The sequence below is a fragment of the Carassius carassius genome, chromosome 1, assembly GCF_963082965.1.
Source record: "Carassius carassius chromosome 1, fCarCar2.1, whole genome shotgun sequence".
In the NCBI taxonomy this organism is placed as follows: Eukaryota; Metazoa; Chordata; class Actinopteri; order Cypriniformes; family Cyprinidae; genus Carassius; species Carassius carassius.
In genome coordinates, this window is record NC_081755.1 from 26,849,953 (window position 1) to 26,870,246 (window position 20,294).

Genomic DNA, 20,294 nt, shown 5'->3' on the forward strand with positions numbered 1-20,294 from the left:
TCCAAACATATTTTGTAGTCATGCTGTTCTGCCAGTTTCAGACATTTTCTGACAGAATTTAAAACAGTTCTCACTTCCCATAGAGATGAAGTGACCTGGCCGATTTTTTTATGTCAAAGGTCGTTTTAGAAAAGTGAGAGACTAATTTAATAAACGTACATCTGGAATAGTTTCTTTCCATTTATTTGTTGCCTTCACACTGAAAGAACAATGCAATAATAAACTTCAAATGTGCATGCTGCTAAAAGGACAATAAAGTTGTGCTGTTTAATTCTTCATGCCTTCTTGAATTCTCAGCACAGCAAATTTCACTTAGTTTTACAGAAGCAATCTGATGCTTGGCCTATGTTGTTACTGGGGTGCAGATCTTAAGGGCTTTGTTTTGGTTCATGTGAAATGGCGAGGTCTGGATTTGGGGCTAGTCTTAGTTGTGAAGCCTCTAAGGACCATATAGAGGTTGAACCACTGAATAACTTCAACCATGGATCATGAGTTTGGTGCCTGATTCATGTTTCCCAGGGTCTTCACATGACAAATCAAAACAGGGTGTCTAAAAATTTAATTATGGGTATTTTTTCCTTCAGACGACGTCAGCCTTTAGTCAGAACAATCTGAGTTATAAGGGCCAGACTCACTCACTAGTATGACTACACTGAAGCCATTAATATTTTGATATTTGATGTTTTATATAAGCCGTTGCTCATGATATGGGCATAAAATCGTGTTAATCTTGCCAGGTGAATCATTTTTATTTCTTTTTTTAAATCCTGTATGTTGGGAGAATAGTGCACAGCTAATAATGGAAACAGACTGTGGTAGCAGTCATATTTGGTTTTTATTTAATAGAATTCTAATGCTTTAATTTCTTGTTACATAAGTGTACTGTCATAACAACTCCAGGAAACAATTTACACAATGCAGTGTACAGCATGGATTACATACAGAGAACATTCAGCTCTACTGGAGACTGAACGGGGAATTGATTTTATAAAGCATCATGTGGAGGTTCTTCCTAATATCCTAAGGCAAGTCTCTTAAATGTGATATAGTCTCTATTTCAACTAATAGTTAAAGTACAATCCCTTTTATATCAACATATCCGTAAAACACAAAATGTATCAAATATTGCCAATATTTAGGCTTATGGGTGAAGAGCTCAAAGATTCGTAAATTAGGTTGCACTGTGAGGTGAATGCATAGAGTGGTCTGATGTAAATTACCAGTGACATTTATATGATACTTTCAGTTTTTTGGGAGGATGTATCATCTATTCCCGCAATGGGATGGACATAACACATACGGCATTTGTGTTTTTACACTGCAAAAAAATAAATGTCTTAATTCCTAATCAGTTTTTTGTCTTCTTTTCCAAGAAGGTTTCTAAACATTCATAAAGCAAAATAAAATCACTTTCAGACAATATATTTATTTAATTACATTTTACTTACCCAATTAGTAAACTGTTTTAAGCATAAATCTAACATAATTGTGTTGTTTATGCTTAAAACGAGAATATATATATATATATATATATATATATATATGTTTTTTTTTTTAAGCATATATATGCAAATGATGTAAGAAACTTAATTCAACATAAATTCTCTGAAAATGTTTTGTTTCTCAAGCAAGGATGTTTAGATATTTTACCTTTAAACAACACGAAAATACAAAACAAGAAGGATTTTTTTTTTGCAGTGTAGGCATTTCTCAGAAACAGAATAATAGATAACATTCACCTGGATGTATTTTACCTGGATAATGACATACTATTTTGAAATCAACATTTACTTATAACTAAAGATTAACGAGATAAAAAACGAAGGCAAAACAACTATCACATACACTTAACACACAGAATAAAAATAGATAACATAAACATTTAACATAAAATCAGACTTGTTGAACACTGCTCAAAGACACCTGACAAAATCCACAGGCACTTTCTGGTGATGGACACTCTTTGAGTGTTCAAATTCAATCTTTTTTAAGTGCTACGAAAGTAAACTGTCTCTATAAAATACTGCTCTCAAAGAATAAATCTATTTTTTTTTAAAAAAACAAAAAAAACTTCTGTTTATAAAGAAATAAAGAATTACTCAAGTAGAAATTAATAAAGATGGAGGGACAAGGATGGAGTTTTTTAGTATGTGAATATATTGCAAAGAAGTTTTGTTTTCATCCGATACACTTTCTGGCTGACAAATGGATTTATGACCATTTAAGTGGACATTTAATGTGGAGGTGTTTTATGTATGGCAACTTTGGCACATTCCAGGGAACTGATTCAAGACTCCATCCACCTGTTAACTTCAATTCATTTAGATGCTTACTGATTGATTGATTGATGCATTGACACCTTGTAGATGCCAAGCACATGTCGTCTGGTTTATATGTGAAACACGTGGTAAAAGGCTCTCCCTCACACTTTATATTCTCAGAACACATTACGACAACCAATCAATTTAACATTCTATGAAAATATAGCCATATTTTCGATATAGTATACTCACATCACCGCCCACTGAGAAGCATCAATCACTCAGAATTTTATTGTATTGTCATCACAACTCTTTCTATGTCTCTATGTCTGCCAACTTCTCTGCTCTTTGTTAAGAATCAAAGCATGGGATAAGCACAAGCCAGTCTGTTCTCAGCGCATTCCCGCAGACAGACCGTGAGATCTTATCTTGATCTCATCAGGTTCTCTCAAGTAGGCTAATATCAGAACAAACATCAGCGAAAATGCCCCACGAGTGAATGTTCAACCCATGATGTGCATTAAACACTAGCATGCGAGCAACTCCAGAAGCCAATGATATGCTTCGCTGCCTGATTTAATGGAAAACGCAGCTCCAGGGGAGATGCATGCTACTAAAGCCATATAAAAGCTGATGGAGCCGACAACCTGCCTGCCAAAAAAGCAGGAGGCAGCGATGTTCCACCAACTCATATATCAAACTTTAAGGTAATGCATGACTTCAAGTGGGAACTGAATTAGAGTCTAATAGTTTAAACCAGTCAGTAATTTGCATTGAGTACAGGAATAATGGCCCGGCTGGAAAATCCAGCTTAAGCTGGTAGCTTTTGTTTTAACATGGTAGTCAGAAAACCACCAGGAAACAGCTACCATCTGGTCATACCAGCTAAAGGTGGTCAAGTTGGCTTGAACAAAGCTGGCAGGGCAACCAGCTAAAGACTGGCAATGTTCCAAAATACATCTACCTGCTTAAAATGGATTTTGCATGGGGTTGTTGTATCAAAATGTGATTTCCTATAGATTACTCACTGATGTACACTCTTTAAAATAAAGGTTCTTTAATTGCTCCATTAAGAACCCATTCATGGAACCTTTCCATTGCACAAAAGGTTCTCTCAAGTGGAAAGAGGTTCTTTAGAAATGTAGAGTGTACTAAACTCTAAAAGGTTCTTTGGGGAACCCAAAATGGTTCTTAAGTTCCAGCACTGTGAAAACATATTTTGGACTCTATTTTTAAGAGTCTAGGAATATAAGTGGAGCTGAGAGTAGAAAAGTTGGACGGTGAGTCCCTGAATGGAGAGTCAGAGCTCCAGGGAAGGGAATCCGAGCAGTGCGGATCCCAGAGAGAGTGAACTGACTGTGGGGAAGAAAAACGGAAAGCTTCAGGGGTAATTACGACCTGCCTGACAGGAATGTCTCACTAATGCCTCTCATGTTTATTCCAGAGCCTGACAGTGCGCGCATTAGAAATGCAATGAAAGACAGTCCATTAGATACTGTGTGTGTGTGTGTGTGTGTGTGTGGATGCGCTATGGAGTATCTGTGTTAGGTCCCTTAAGTCTATTCACGAGTTCAATATCCATTGGATAGATAGAAAACAGGAAGCAAAGACTATTTTTTGTTGTTCTGTTTTTGTTGTATGTTAATTTGTTTGTTTGGTTAGACCATTCCGATTTACTCTAAAGCTTATATAATAATGTTAAGGTCCTTTTTATTGCCCCTTAGTCCAGGTCAGTGATGCATCCTTTGACCAGCTCTCTTTCTCTCAACTTCCAGCTCATGACTGCTGAGATGGTTGAGTAATTCAAACCACATTATAGCATCTGAATCTGCATCTGCATTCACGGAATGAATCATGTAACCAAGACAAAGAGTGAGAAAGAAAGAGCAAATGTGGCAACAAAAGATGAAGAAAACCTAGACAGATGACTCATCAAGAGCTACAGTAAGAATCATTGATTGTAGAGTCTAAGAAAAAAATATATAGATTTTTTATTTATTTTTTTAAATCAGTGTAGTTATTGGTTATTCATATGACAATATGTAGTTAAAGATACACATTTGGAGTTTTAAGTTTTAAACTTGAAGAAACTTTATATTAGCAAAATATTATAGTTTTTGTTTAGTAAATAGTTAAGACAAATTATTAATGTGGTCGATAAGGTTTCCTCAAAAGTACTAAAAGAATCATTACAGGAATCATTAACGAACACGTGCTGCTAAGTTAAATCCAAACCAAATCCTTATCAAACCTGAATTGATGGTAGGACATAAACACGGTGATTACTTCTAGGAGTGCATGATGGCATGAAAATAGTTGCGTAGATCTTTAGTTCTGGTTTCTCTTTGCACTGTGACTCAGATTTCTGAAGGGGTAAGGCGAGAAGATCTAGGCAATGAAACCTAAACTGCAGTAACTTGAGGAAGGCAGGGAATATGATACGCTATGTGTGTGTTTTATAGAGAAAAGGTTGTGAAAGAGAGAAAAAGGAAGGCGAGCTGAGTATAGATCTGAGTCATTACATTATTAAAGGTCAGCAAATGTCACAGTCGTGAGTTGTTGCCCATAAACGCTGACCTGTGATCAGCTGCTTTGACACTAGATGGCGACTGGTAGTTCTGCACTAACTGCAAACAACCTCTCCAAAGTTTTATCACACCCCTGAAAATGTGTATGATTCTGATTTAAAAAAGGGCCTTGATGTTCTAGACAAAATCAATTAATACTTCAAAGATAAGGCAAAAACGAAATCCTTATTAGATCAGGAAGAAGGCTCCAGGTGGAGGAACCATGGTGCGGCTGCTAAGTTGCGTGATATCCGTGAAGCTTGTGTTAACGTCTCTTTGCTTCCTCTTATGAAGCCCGGGACATCCACAGTTTGTGTCACAAGGGCACATTAATACATCTGAGAAACCCAGCATATGTTAAACATTCAGCAGAGTTTGTGGTGGCTTTCAGTATACATTATGGTGAACTTTCTTCAGGGTAATAGGCTTACGTTTATTCAGAAGTAGCTATTTTAAGCCCGTGAGTCTGATCGCTGATATGGATCCATTGGTGCTGTTGAACCGGCTCATCAATGAATAGTCCTTGCTGGGATTAAAAGGATCAAAGGTCTTTGTCTCTGCGTTCCTTGCTGGATGGCCATCATGGCTTCGCTCCTCCATTCTCCTCTTTCTGCTTCCTTGTTTCCTTCACTCCAACCTCACATCCTCTCTTTATTGTTATATTGATAACATAGCGTCCTCTTCCTCACTGGTTAGGCCTGAGGTGGGGGGGAGTCAGGCTGAGCCCCTCCATCCACTCTCACCACTAGAGGAATGAAGAGAAAGAAAATGTTAGTGGTTCATGGTTAGATGTCAGTGACTATAATTATTTATTATTTACTAATTTAAACCATCTTCTCTGTCTTTGACCATTCATTTGAGTGAATCCTGGGGTTCATTCAAAGGATTCATTTTAAACACTTGTTCCTGAAACTAAATTATAGTTAAATAGTGCTGATTTGTCCCAAATTACTTAATTGACTGCATAAAATGTCTCTATACAGGATTAATAGTGCACACCAATATTTCTTTTGTAATTACACACACACACACACACACACAAACAACTATCCAAAAATATTAGGTCAGTCATATATATATATATATATATATATATATATATATATATATATATATATAGTAAGTGTTAAAACTGCCATTTTATGTTGTCACTCTAATGTACAGCATTTTTGTTTAATGTACCACACAAATAGTGCCTCAATGTAGTAAGGGTTTTTTTTTTTTTTGCTTGTGTAGATCATTTTCAAAATTGTGGTTTGACTGTAGTTCTTTGACTAATGAATAACTTAAAGCAATGTCACAGTAACTTCCCTATAAGTGAACATTGAACATTACAGAATATTACACTAGGGGACTTCCAGTTTATTCTAATAATGTTTGACAATTTGTATCTGTGTCGACTAGTCATGGATCACACATCTTCAGTTATGAATATAGAAAAATGATTAGAAGAGTTATTATTGGTGTGTACTAAATAATCCTTTACAGAGAAATATAATGCACTGCCTCATGTCATGTCAAAATAAAAAACTGAAAACTTTTTCTCTCTAAATAACATGCAGGTTCCATTTTTAGCCAATTTGAGGCGAGCAGCAAGCAGTCCCCCTGGAGCTTTGAGCATCCCGTTCCTCTCTGTCTGCCCTAACCATTTAACTGCAATCACTACTGCATTCAGCCTGAGACACAAATGCCTCATTTTCCCACTAACCCTTCAATCTGTTGTCAATTGTGGGATGCCATGGAAACAGTTCCGGAATGCTGCAAGTAGGCTTTTAGTCCTGAGGTACCGTTTTGTGTCTGGAGCAATACAGAGCTGTGCCAGTTGTGTAATACAGAAAAATACTTTTTCCCGTCTTGTAAATGATATCATAGCAGTCTATGGAGACAAATGTGGTCATACCCACCCACTGGAGAAACAAAAGTCTTCTGTTTAAAATTAAATTAAAAAATTTTTTTTACAGAGGTAAGACATGCCAAGACCACTCAATAGAAAATCTAGGATTAATTCCTTATAAACTATAAACAAGAAGAATAAAATTACAAAAAAATTACTGTAGTGCTCAGTAAAAACAAATTTAGATTTCTGGGGGGTAAAATACAACTTAACCCAAAAGCATACCTATCAAACTGGAGATTGTTTATGATATTCTATTCACACTTTCTATCAAACCCGGAAATGCTACAGTCTTTTGTCCCATGAGGGGCGTCCTACATTTTCAGTGTCCTCAGTGGGGGATGCGGTATTTTGAAATCTCATTCTCTCGGCCTACCGAGGGTAGTTCTGTCCAAGCATTACGCTCGAGAGCAACTCCGAGAGCACTGAGAAAGTGTGAGAAAATGTGCGTAGGGTAAATAGCAAACATAATATTTCAATGTGGCTTTTTCATTCACAGTTAAATATAGTTCAGCAATATTATGCAGACTATATGCAAATATATGCACATACAAAAGGCAATGGACTGTTTCAGATTTTGACTCATTTTTTAATAATAATAATAATAAAATGTTAAATAAAAACTCCCCTGCACAGAAAATTCTTGAACTGTATCAAATGTAAATAGATGTAAAAAGAGAGGCGAGGGACATGTACCTTTAAAAGGTGTTATTCCAAATCTATGTGTCTGACTTTCTTTTGTATCTTCTATTTATTTGAAATATCTTTATTGTTTCACAGAAGAAAGTAAGTCATACAGGTTTGGAATTACATGAAGAAAAAAGCTCCAAATGTCAGTGTTAAACCTGCACTGACAGAAGGGAAAATGGGGCATTCAGATGAATGAGAATGAATCTGAAATGTGTATATATAGAAAGGAAGAAAAGCATAGTGATATCAAAAAACGGTGCTTGAAATTTGCTATGGTTCATGCTGTATTGCCAGCCTTCGCCCAGCTCAAATGAGGCACAGCCCGACGGGAATTGTCCCGACTCTCCCGATTAGCTGCTCAGACCTTGGCAGATGGCATGACTGATCTTCATGTTGAGCAAAGTGTGGATCCATGCGATCACAAGTGCCTGAATCGAAGAGGACTGAATTCCTTTAAAAAATTAAATACCCTTTCACCTTCATCCATCTCCTGTGATATCCACTCATCCATTCGTTCATTCCCTAGAGTATAGTGAAAGCTTAGAAAAGTAAGAGTTGCTAGAGAGTGACAGAGAGGAAGGGAGAAAGAAATACTGGTATACCAGCACTAACTGCTTACGGTCTGTTGGTACCTCCTTCTGAACTAATGACACAGCACATTTACACCAGTTAATCAAGTTATTTGTCACTTCTAATTGACGGCAACAGACAACAAAGACCAGAGACTCTATAACTAAGATTAAAATGAATAGATATGTACAGACAGGAACTGCTGATTCTGCAGCACATTCACTGGGCTTGTGGGTGCTTTAACAAGTTCGCCCTATTAGCTAAAAAAAAAAAACATCTGCACACATTTCTGGGCACACCATGTGGGTCGTCTGAATGTTTTAATGATTCCGTAGAAGCAGCAGCAAACATTTGTAGCTGATGCTTATTGGCAGCTTGTTGGTAGATCAAAAAAATGCAGGCACTGACGCACCAGTAGGTCTAAAGTCATCCTGCGATTTGTCATACAACAGCTCCTAATGAGCCAGTCTTACTGTCAGACTGTCTGGCCAGTGCATATTTCTCTAGCCTTAAAAAGATGTTCACTGACCATCTACAGTGTTTTGCACACAAAACTAGAAAGTGCTATCTATAAATCTGCAGCTTCAATCTGATTCTATTTCATTTCCGGCAGGTTTGACAATTTTAGACAAACCTTTAAGTAAGACTTGTAAAAACTAAAATGTATGGTTTTTACTTGTCATTCATTTTACTTGACAGACCTTTAGATGGTTCTTGGGCAAAATAACATGCAACGGGCACTTGATGCCATTAGACAAAAGTCTGGTGGTGCAAGATGAAACTGACATTGATGTTATCAGCTAAAGAGGCGGTGGTTTCTTAAACCTTCTAAAAGCTTTTACATTTGGCCATTTTAAACCCCATAGTGAATTGTATAGAAATAAGGGCATTGATAAATCAATTAAAAATACTTCTAAACATCATTTAAAATGAAAATAAATGTTTATATGTACTGTATTAGAAGACAGATGCTATGAGCGCAAAACACTCTTGGCACTGTGGACTGAAGATATAGACCCTTGCCACTAATTTGTTTACAGCTGGTGCCTGTGTGTTTACAGTAGCCATGTTTGAGAAATAAAGGAGGGACTGCCAGAAAAACCTTTAGGAAAAATCACAAGTGTTCTGGCTGACATTGGTACATTATGTGTGTGAATGCATGTGTGAATATGTGAGTTTAGACTGACAGAATATGCCACTGTGATCCTGAAGGACAGACAGCGAAGAGAAAAGGAGCAAACAAATGTTGATGTGAAAGATAAATTACATAGAAATAAACTAAAAGGCAATAGTTTAATTTATTTTCATTCCATACAGTTTTGGTTACCACTGACTTTCATTATATGAAAAAATAAAAACGTACTTGGATATATATATATATATATTTACAGTACAGACCAAAAGTTTGGAACATTACTATTTTTAATGTTTTTGAAAGAAGTTTCTTCTGCTCATCAAGCCTGCATTTATTTGATCAAAAATACAGAAAAAAATGTAATATTGTGAAATATTATTACAACTTAAAATAATAGTTTTCTATTTGAATATACTTCAAATAATTTATTCCTGTGATGCAAAGCTGAATTTTCAGCATCATTACTCCAGAGTCACATGTAACATCCAGTCTATCACATGATCATTTAGAAATCATTCTAATATTCTGATTTATTATGAGTGTTGGAAACAGTTCTGCTGTCTAATATATTTGATCAATAAAAGGTTAAAAAGAACTGCATTTATTCAAAAAAAAAAAATTATAATAATATATATTCTAATAATATATTTTCTTTACTATCACTTTTTATCAATTTAACACATCCTTGCTGAATAAAAGTATTGATTTTATTTTTAAAAAAAAGAAAGAAAAAAATTACTGACCCCAAATTACTGACCAGTAGTGTATATTGTTATTAAAAAATATTTATATTTTAAAAACATAGCTTCTTTTTTTTTATTTTTACTTTTTATTCATCAAAGTATCCTAAAAAAGTATCAAATGTTCTGAAAAAATATTAAGCAGCAGAACTGTTTCCAACTTTGATAATGAATCATCATATTAGAATGATTTCTAAAGGATCATGTGATAATGATCCTAAAAATTCAGCTTTGCATCACAGAAATAAATGATAATTTAAAGTATAATAAATTTAAAAACAATTATTTTAAATTGTAATAATATGTCACAATATTACATTTTTTTCTGTAATTTTGATCAAATAAATGCAGGCTTGATGAGCAGAAGAAACTTCTTTCAAAAACATTAAAAATAGTAATGTTTCCAAACTTTTGGTCTGTAATGTATATGATTTTTTTTTATTTACCATTATATTCTAGTAAATAATTACTTTATTATACAGTAATAAATAATAATAATAATAATAATAATAATAATAATAAAAAATCTTAAAAGTAAAATGGTAGTGAGAACTTTGGGACTTTGGGAGGACATGCTTAAATGTGATTTCACAACGCAAACAATCTTATGATTATCTCAGTGCAAATGTGACCTGTATGTGTTTTGTTGTATCCTGGGCCTCTATGTTGGTGTTGTTTCAAGGGTCTGCTTCACATTCCTGACACTCTTGTTTTTGTTTTCCTCTTTCTTTGCAAAGGTTGCATCTCCTCCCCCCAAACCCATCACTATTCACCACCCAGCTCCCATGATGCATTGCTGCACCCTCTCAAGAATGTTGTAAGTCTCATCTCCAAAATCCAAGAATTGGGTCTGAACTCAATAGTCTGATCATCTCTTTCATCAATGCCTGTGCTGATGTCCTTCTTTCTTTCTTTCTTTCTTTTTCAAAGCGGACTGATGTATGTATGACAGGTTAACTTAGCACCCTTTGCTCAAAGAACCATTTTCAATAAATGCAAATGAAAATGCTTCTATTTATTTATTCATTAAGAAGGTGCTTTTATCCGTAGTGATTCACTCTGGCCAGTACTTTCTCTCTTTTTCCCTTTCTCTCTATCTCTCTCTCTCACACACACACACACACACACACACATACAGTTATGTGGAACATTTGATATTTGACATTTTAATATTTAATAAACTGTTTTATGTACTAACCTCTCTTTGTAAACAGACTATACTGATGCCAATATCATGATCTTTCATTTCTCTGTTCTGTGATATTTGCAGGCCTTAGTCACAAAGAAAAAACAGTGATTAGTTCTTCCTCAAAAGCACCAGTTAAAGGATTAGTTCACTTCCAGAGCAAAAATGTCCTAATAATTAACTCACCCCAATGTCATCCAAGATGTTCCTGTCTTTCTTTCTTCAGTCGAAAAGGAATTAAGATTTTTGAGGAAAAGATTCCAGGATTTTTCTCCATATAGTGGACTTCAATGGGGATCAACGGGCTGAAGGTCCAAACTGCAGTTTCAGTGCAGCTTCAAAGGGCTCTACAGGATCCTAGCCGAGGAATAAGGGTCTTATCTAGTGAAACAATCTGTGTTTTTAAAATAAAAATAAAAATGTATATACTTTTTAATCACAAATGCTCATCTTGCACTAGCGAGATCTAGTTTTTCGCCCTACCCTACCATTTTGAACCGAAGTACACAGACAAAGAACTAACCACGCATGACCATTCCAACGAGATTACACAATGCGTGAAGTCGAGCTAGTGTAAGATGAGCATTTGGAGTTAAAAACCAGGTCAATATGCTGTTCAGGGGGCCCAGAAAGCATAGCAGCACCCCTGCTAAAAAGTATATAAATTATTATTATTAATAATTAATTATTATTATTTTTTTATTTTTATTTTTTTTTAAATAATGATTGTTTCACTAGGTAAGTCCCTTATTTTGGGGCTGGGACAGTGTAGTTGCCTTTGAAGCTGCATTGAAACTGCAATTAGGACCTTCAACCCACTGATCTCCATTGAAGTCCACTATATGGAAAAAAATCCTAGAATGTTTTCCTCAGAAACCTTACCTTCTTTTCGACTGAATAAAGAAAGACATGAACATCTTAGATGACGTGTAAACTGTCACAGATTTTTTTATTCTGGAAGTGAACTAATCTTTTAATTATTTTGTGTTTTAAAAGTCTTTTCTAAGACTGTTGACTCAGAAAGACACCATACAGCACACTGCTTTAGATATTGTATGCCCTTGCATTGCTGGATTTTCTTTGTCTTTCTTCTTTTCCTAGGCAAGACGAATAGAGTGTTTGGGAAATCCATTTTGCAATTTTTTTTTCTTTTTCTGCTGTTCCTTTTGGATCCACTAGTGGCGCAAATGTTACACAGCACCTTTAAATAAATTTTTTTGTGCTAAATCAATTTCATCAAGTGATATGCATACATTTAATGCTCTCCCAACCGAGACCATTTGTCCCCAGTGAAGATGTTTGACATCCTTCCCAGCACTTTCTGCCAGGTTGAATCAACATGGCCACTTTATTGTTGAGCTGTAATTCCTCCCTGTCTCGTCCCCATGGCGTCAGTCCTGTGCGAAGGAACTAGGGAACTATAACTGCCGCCGTCTCATGGTCTTTTAAATATTATTGAACAGCTCACAAGTGATTTAGAGATTTCCCTGGAATGTAAGAAAGTACTTCTTGGGTTTATTTTCAGGGTTTGTGCATATATATCTATGCAGTTTTCGACTTCCTTTTCCTTTTAAGATCTGAATGATAAACGTGTCAACTGTGTCATCCACAAACAGCCTAACATGGAAAAGCCAAGTGTATAAGATAGTGGAACGTAAAAAAAGATCTGAGAGATGGGACAGGGAAAGAGATAATAAAGATACACACAAAAGAAGTGAGAAGTATGGGAGTAATATTTGCAAAATGCACAGTATAAAGTGACACTGGCTTAATCAAAAGCTTGCGTTAGAGGACAGTGTGCTTGAAACTAACTGTCCGTTATTTAGACTTGTGCAGAAATGCCAATAATCCTCTTTAACCCTGTCTTTAGCTCGTGATCTTACCGATCTGCTCTGCTGCATGCAGCTGTGTGTGGGCCTGCGCCTGCGTCTGCGTCTGAGTCTGCGCTTGCTGCTCCTGCAGACTCTGGCTGTCCACTGAGATGCCGCTGTCACTGTGCAGCTTCTCTCCCTCTGGAGATGGTGTCTGATTGGCTGTGGCTGCGCGATTATTAGCTGCCTGTTTATTCTGCTTGCAGCTGTTCCACCTGGAAGGTAACATATGCACAAGTACAGTACAAATGAAAGTAATGAATGAGAGGAAAGCATCAGCAGCTTTCATTTTCAACAACAAACACATATGCTTGCACAGTGGTGTTTTTTTAATATGCCTAAATATGTCTTTATTACCATATGTCTTATACCACCACCTATTTAGCTAATATGTCTGTCTTTATTACTATTTTTCTCAATGTAATTTATTTAGATTTTTTAAAATAATTTCATTTCTATCTTGTCGTACAACTGACTTTAAAATGCATAGTATAAGTGTTATAATGTATTAACTGTGGTTACAATTATTCATGAGATGCATTATATTGTGCATTACAAGGCATAATTGATGCATTAAAACTACTTTTATAATGCATTATACATAAAGGTTTCAAGGGCCTTGTAAAAATTGGTTGGTCATTATGCTATATTATCACCAAATCTTGCATTTAATCTTTTTGTCATCTTGTTTTTTTTTTTTTTCAATTATTACAGGTTTTGTATTTATTTTTGCAACACTGAGCTGAGCTTATACACCAAGTTTTTAATGAAAATTAAAATTTAAATGAAAACAAGTTGACAAAAGGATTGAATCCAAGATTCAGTGATAATATAGCAGATTTACAGATTTTAAGCAATGGTTATTTTTGACCGGGAACACCAGAAGTGTAACATGGTGGGGGAAACCCCCCCACCCCCAAAAAACTAAGAAAATTATCCAGTTTGGGGGTGCAGTTGTTCAGCATAATGTGATAACATTAACTAGCATTTTCAGGAAAAAGAATATCCTCTCCAGGTCAAAATGACTGGAACACAGCATGAGGTTTAATCTAAAAATCCAGGATAAGTACATATTAAGACCAGGCCTGAATTATTCCCCACCTATCAGTGTCCTCTATCATTTCATTCTGTTCTTACGTCTTTAAGTTGTTGCTTTTTTTCCTCTCTATTGCTCACCTCTTGAAGATTATGTAAGCCAGGAGGCCGACTACGACCGCTGCAAGGATGGGGCAGTAGATGGGAATCAGGTTCTCATTTAGCCCCTTGCCAATGAAATGAGGGGAGCTGGGTTTGGGTGTGGTGGCATCCCCTCCAGGGTTGGGGCTCCACAAACGGTTCGGATCAGTGACGAACAAACTGGAATCACTAGTGGAAGCAGGATAGGTAGGACTCAACGGATCTAGAAAAAGAAAGAAATACAATCTGAATGACTGGACATAGATGCAAACTGATGCTGAAAACTTCTGCAATCTGCTGTTACATCCAAACAGAATTCAACTATTTATGTAAACTAAAATGTAAATGGGATATTGAACTGAACCTAATGAGACCATAAGTAGGAGGTGTAAAATTGACCAATGGCTGTCTGGATGGTGTTATATGATATATAGCCCTTTTCACCCACTAAAGGCACTATTTGTCTTTTTATCTTTCTTCCTCTCTCTATTGATTTGATGCATAATTTATACAAAGGCAACCCCCCCATAAACTCCTTCCAGCTCCCAATAGAGCACAACAGTGGCCGTCCACTTTTTCAGAGGCCTTTGTGTCGGAAGTATTTTCACTATTTATTTTCTCCATAATCATTAAAACCCAAATAAAGCAGCTCTGAGATTAATCACATTACAAACTTTTGGTTTAAATTGAAGTACTTACTGTAAAACTATTAATAATACATTACTGTATTTGTACTGTATAATTAATGATGGTGCATTATAATGCTATTGACTTTAAGTCAGAAATTCAGTACGTTTTAATTGAAAGCTAAATAAATATCTCTATGGAGGAAATAAATAAATGGCTTTTACTTATAGAACCCAACTGTTGAACTTATACACACACACACAACTTTCCTTTTTTTGCTGTTGAAATCTTCACTCTTTCTAAAGAAAAGTGTCCAGAATCGAGTGGAGATTGTTATGGTTCATATATTTCATGGCTGTAAAATCGGTGGTGACAGGGTTCGATCTGGCTCAACAGGAGGTCTTCACGTTGCCATGACTGTCTAAAACATCCTCCGCCTCATTTGCTCTTCCAAAGCGGCCATATGCATGACTGATTGAGCAGTGCTGAAACAGAGAACCTTTTTGCAAGAATTTTGGTTTGATTCACAAGAAACTTAGCTAAAGGAGGAAATAAAGTGGGAGGTGCCATTTAAGAACCAGCGCTTTTGATTAAATCTTTCCCCACCAGCATTTTTTTTTAAGTTGCCAGCCACCGCCAGTGATTTTGATGATTTTCACTCAAATTTGATGGCCTCCAGTATATTTTTCTGTATGAATATTTCAATTTGCAATACACCAAAATAAAGATCAGAGCCTCTACTTTAAAATAAAAAATAAAAATCAGTTTTATTCTACCTTAAAGCATTCTTTTTTATCAACACTTGATATAGGTAGGTTTCATAATTTTGAGCAGAAAGTGGAGAAAATCGCTGGTTTCTCCGTCCTGTTCACATGTGTTTTTGTTCGGGAGGTTTTGTACTCGTTCAGAATATGTGTAATAGCGCCCCCGAGTGTATAACAGTGAAAACACGAAAAGCTGTAAAAACATCTTTGGCGGGGAAGCGTTGTTTTCTAAATGACGAGATAACTCGTCAATGCCGGAGAAAGAGCTAATATGGACAAAACATTTAGCCACTATGTTCCAAAGCCAAAAGCCATTCTAAAAGTGATTCCAGTGATATCGTTATCGGTGTGGTGTGGACGTCCCTATAGACCCTATAGAGATAGAGTAGCACACAGGAATGAAAACAAGACTGTGAGGAATAGAAGTATAGTGCTTTCAATGGATAGTACTGTTGTTTAAACAACATACCCATCATTCAGCTAACAAAACATATGTATTAAAGGGGTCATAAACTGAGAAATCAATTGCCTTGATCTTTCGACATATAAGAGGTCATTATTATAAAAATATTGTGTAAGTTTCAGAACTCAAACCTTTGTTGTTAGTCTAAAAATAGCTTATACTGAAGACAGTTGGCAAAATGACAGTTTGTGGAAAGTGACACTTTATGATGTAATAGTGTGGATAAGCACCGCCTCCACAGAAGAAGATCAACGTTCTGCTTATACATCACTGTCTGTTTAGCCCCGCCCACTGATTCACGCATGTAGAAGGTAAATGACGAGCGGCAAGCAAAGCTCTAGTCAGGAACCATATGATACACTCTATTTGATGAACTTAATTTTTAATGAAGTTCCAGACCATGTCTAAAAGCTTGGGTGTTTGTTCACTTAATTTTACCACGGATTCATTAACAAACAAGGCACAATTCAACACAGAATTTTCAGAAAGATTCAAACTAAAAGATGATGCTGTATTGACTATATTGGATCAGACAGTTATGTCTCAACATAAGTGTGAGTAACTGCTTTTATTACATTGTAACTTTTGCTTTTTCTGTTATTACAGATCATTTGATATGTACTGAGTATTTGTGCATCTTTAACCTAAATCGCAGCAGCGTCCATCTGTGAATAATGTTGGCTGTCAATCATACACAACTATTAGCCAATCATGAATTGGGTTTCTAAATTATGTTTTTTGATGTAAAAATCTTGATGACTTCATAAGTGCACCTCAGAGAACAGTACAAAATCAAAAAAACAAAGGTAGTCCATGATCTCTTCATATTCAGTATGACGTCTAACCTAGGCTAAGCTAGAAACTAGCTACTCTGTTCCACGGCTACTTGCTTATTGTTTTTGCTTTGTTTAAAGTCTATGAAGTATCTGTAAAATATGAGTCATGTTTGAATATTAGTCATAATCATAATGAAAGTGACTTAGCTGTGAGCTGTTTAACAATTAATCAAAGAACATTTTTTTAGATTGAGATTTTTTAGTTTTTTAGATTGATTTGCAGACATGCACACACAGTCTTCTTATCTTTGCAAACCTTTCGAGCTTGTGGGCATCTAAAGATGTGTAGCAGCCCTCTTTCTTTTCTTTATCAGTCTCTTTCACTTGCTGTCTCTCCCTCAGTAGCTGTCAGTCTTCTCAAGACCTCTCCCAGCCCATCTCCTCCCTCTTTCTTGAAGGAAACATTCATTTGTTTTCTGAACGAGTATGCACTAAAAGTTAAACGATTTCTGAAGTGCTCTCTCTATTTATTTCTATGTCTCTCTGATTGAAAACAGAGTATGTGAAATTGCGATATGTGGATGTGTTTTCAGCCTGACTGAGCTTGAAAACCTGAGTGAAAATGAGGATTTGCTTTTTTGGACAGAGGCTATAAAACTCACCCAAGCCAAAGGTTAACAATTTTAAATCCTTCTCTTTTTATTTTAAACATTTTTCTTCTTAAGTGGGTGCTTTTGTGACGAGGTGCCAAGTGTGAAGTGCTTGTTAACCCTCAGCTGGGTGCCTTATTTAATGAGGAGTCTTTATTCTCCTCCTCTCACAGTGCTGTTTTTTGGAAGGGATTTTAATGCTTATCTGGCAACCCTTTTCAAGTTTGTTATAATGGCTCTCTTTATCTAACAGAAAACACTCTCGAAAGACTGTCACACACACAGCAATCCTTATTCTCTCCTTATGTGTGTGTGTGTGGGAGTGTGTGATAGACAGGAGGGGGAATGATAAGAGCCTGATGGGTGTGTGTGTGTGTGTGTGTGTGTGTGTGTGTGTGTGTGTGTGTGTGTGTGTGTGTGTGTGTGTGTGTGTGTGTGTGTGTGTGTGTGTGTGTGTGTGTGTGTGTGAACGGATGGATGGCTAAATGAACAGAAGCTTTGCCGTTAAGTGCTCTGATTAGCTGCAGTAATTACACTAGCAGGAAGCATTAACACACATGTATGCGCACACACTTATTAATCTGTCTTAAACAAGGATTTGTTATTTAAAATATGTATATAAATAGAGATGTTCTTAAATTTGAGGCTATTTGTTTGTCTATGCATGTTTGTGTTTTTGTTATCATTTAGATTTTTTTATTTAGATTTAATTTACATTTTGTTTTTAGTTTGTCTTTTCAGTTTAGTCTAGGTTTTGTTAGTTTTCATTTTACAATAGTTAGCTCTAGTTTTATATTATGCCAAGTAAAATTGATTTGTATTTTATTTTAGTCCCAGTTATGAGACTGTATTTTATTTTAGTTCGTTTTTTTTTTCAGGTAATCTAGTTTTTATTTTTATTTTAGTCAACAAAAATGTTTTCATAGTTTACATTTTTGATTTATTTAATGAGAACATCTCACTCCATGTTGACATAAAATCAGTTTTTGTGCAGCAAAAAATTTACATTCTAGATAGAAAAGCACACACAACCCTCCCTCCATGCACTGCTCTCCCAGAACAGGAGACATGGGCCAGTAATAATTATTTGAATTAAAAAATGTCTGATTATTCAAGTTCTCTCTCCCTCTCAGTCTTTATTCACTTGTTTCTCATGGTTTCTCAACATAATTCATAAAAGTTAAAAGGATACTTTGTCACTTACCCCGATGTCGTTTCAAACCCGTAAAAGCTTTGTTCATCTTCAGAACACAATTTAAGATATTTTGGATGAAAACCGGGAGGCTTGTGACTGTCCCATAGACTGCTTAGTAAAATACACTGTCAAGGTCCAGAAAAGTATGAAAAGCATAGTCAGAATAGTTCATCTGCCATCAGTGGTTCAACCGTAACATTATGAAGCGACGAGAATAATGTTTGTAAGTTAATGTTAATGTTTATATATGTACGTATATATGTATGTGTTGATACGGCATCTAGTAAAATTAAAAAGTTTCATCATGCTAGCATGTGTGGAGCACCTTCAAACCAAAAATGACCAAAGAGGTCCAGTAGCTGAAGCTGTAATAACAGCATATTGGCAAAACAGATCTGGCAGACGCTCCAGTGTTTGTACTCTGGAGATCATCAGAGGTTTCTATTTACAAAGTGTTTATGCAGCATTGAGCAGAGTAGCCAATTACAGACATATCTGTGGATTTCTTGAAAAATTTGTTGGATTTAAGTTGGAATCCACTCATTATATCTCAAAATGCCAGAGTTTTTGTTTAATGCAGAGTTTTGCACACTCCTTTCATTATAACAAAGTGTAGACACAATATAAAAGATTGATTGTGTACTGTAGAGAGCTTGGTTGATTATAATGGAACTGTGTGAGATCGCTGTGAACTAAGAGGAGTGACAGATTTGAGTGGTTATAAAGGGAGAGGGCTCTTTGTGTGCTTTCTATGCTATTTGATCCATTTAGAATTTTGATAAATTAAAATATATTTTCATGCTGCGATAAGAACCAGAGGTAACACACATATAAACATGGGATTCACTTTCGAAAATTGCAATGATTGACATAGTGATTGATAACCATATAGCAATAGAAGGGACAGAAATATGAAAAATAGATTAAAAAATCGATTATTAACTACACCAAATAAAAATAAAAAATAGGTTCTGTTCTTTATTTGAATGTATTGCATGTTCAGATATTCATGCAACAAAATATTCTGGGGGCCATGAAAATTGAGAGAAAATGATCAAAAATGATGGCAGTGGCTGGGGACTTTTTTGAGAAACACTGATGGGTGAAAAGTTAAGGCTAGAGCACCTTTAGTGATTTGATTCTGGAACGAGGTCTGTGCTGACTAGAGATAGAAGTGATAATTCACATAACCCACGAGTTCATTGTGGCAAATTTGTGTGCTCCAAATGTACTCACGCTACTGTGACTGCACTACCACAAAAGTGTATGTTAGGCTATATTTTGGAACAATCTTGAATCTCTTATCTGATTAAGTGTAATGAAGCAAAATGTCTAATGTTAATTTATACAATGACTTTCAGAGAAAATGATGAAGAGCATGCCATCATGTCCTCATGTTTGACAAAACAGTCCAACATATAATCTCCAAATCTAATCACCTTACAGGCAAAAAGTTTGCTTCAAGAATAAAAAATAAGGGCGTTGATAGTTTTGCTGTAAAAACAACACAAATAGAAAGAGCAATCTATGTTATTATATCAGTCTATATGAAGCATAGACTTTATTCAGTCCATAACAAGTCTAATATATTACTGAAAAAATGGCTAAACACTCTTCCAGACAAGGGTAAAGTCATTATATAGATTAACAATGATGTGAGAAAAATATAATGCACTTCTTCAGTAATGTGCGACCACTTTTGAACTTATTCTTCTGTATCTTGCAACCA

The 20,294-nt window shown here is 35.7% G+C and overlaps 1 protein-coding gene across 1 annotated transcript in view; it reads right to left on the reverse strand.

Annotated features, from left to right (window-relative positions):
* Positions 1-1,684: 1,684 nt before the first annotated feature.
* The window catches only part of ngfra (nerve growth factor receptor a (TNFR superfamily, member 16)), a 39,663-nt gene continuing 21,053 nt past the window's right edge, over positions 1,685-20,294 (reverse strand). Inside the window, exons 4-6 of the mRNA XM_059553286.1 lie at positions 14,091-14,313; positions 12,927-13,129; positions 1,685-5,573 (exon numbers count right to left, since the gene is read on the reverse strand). Coding sequence (XP_059409269.1) covers positions 5,521-5,573; positions 12,927-13,129; positions 14,091-14,313 — 479 coding nt within the window. The 3' untranslated portion in view covers positions 1,685-5,520. The remainder of the gene's footprint in view (positions 5,574-12,926; positions 13,130-14,090; positions 14,314-20,294) is intronic.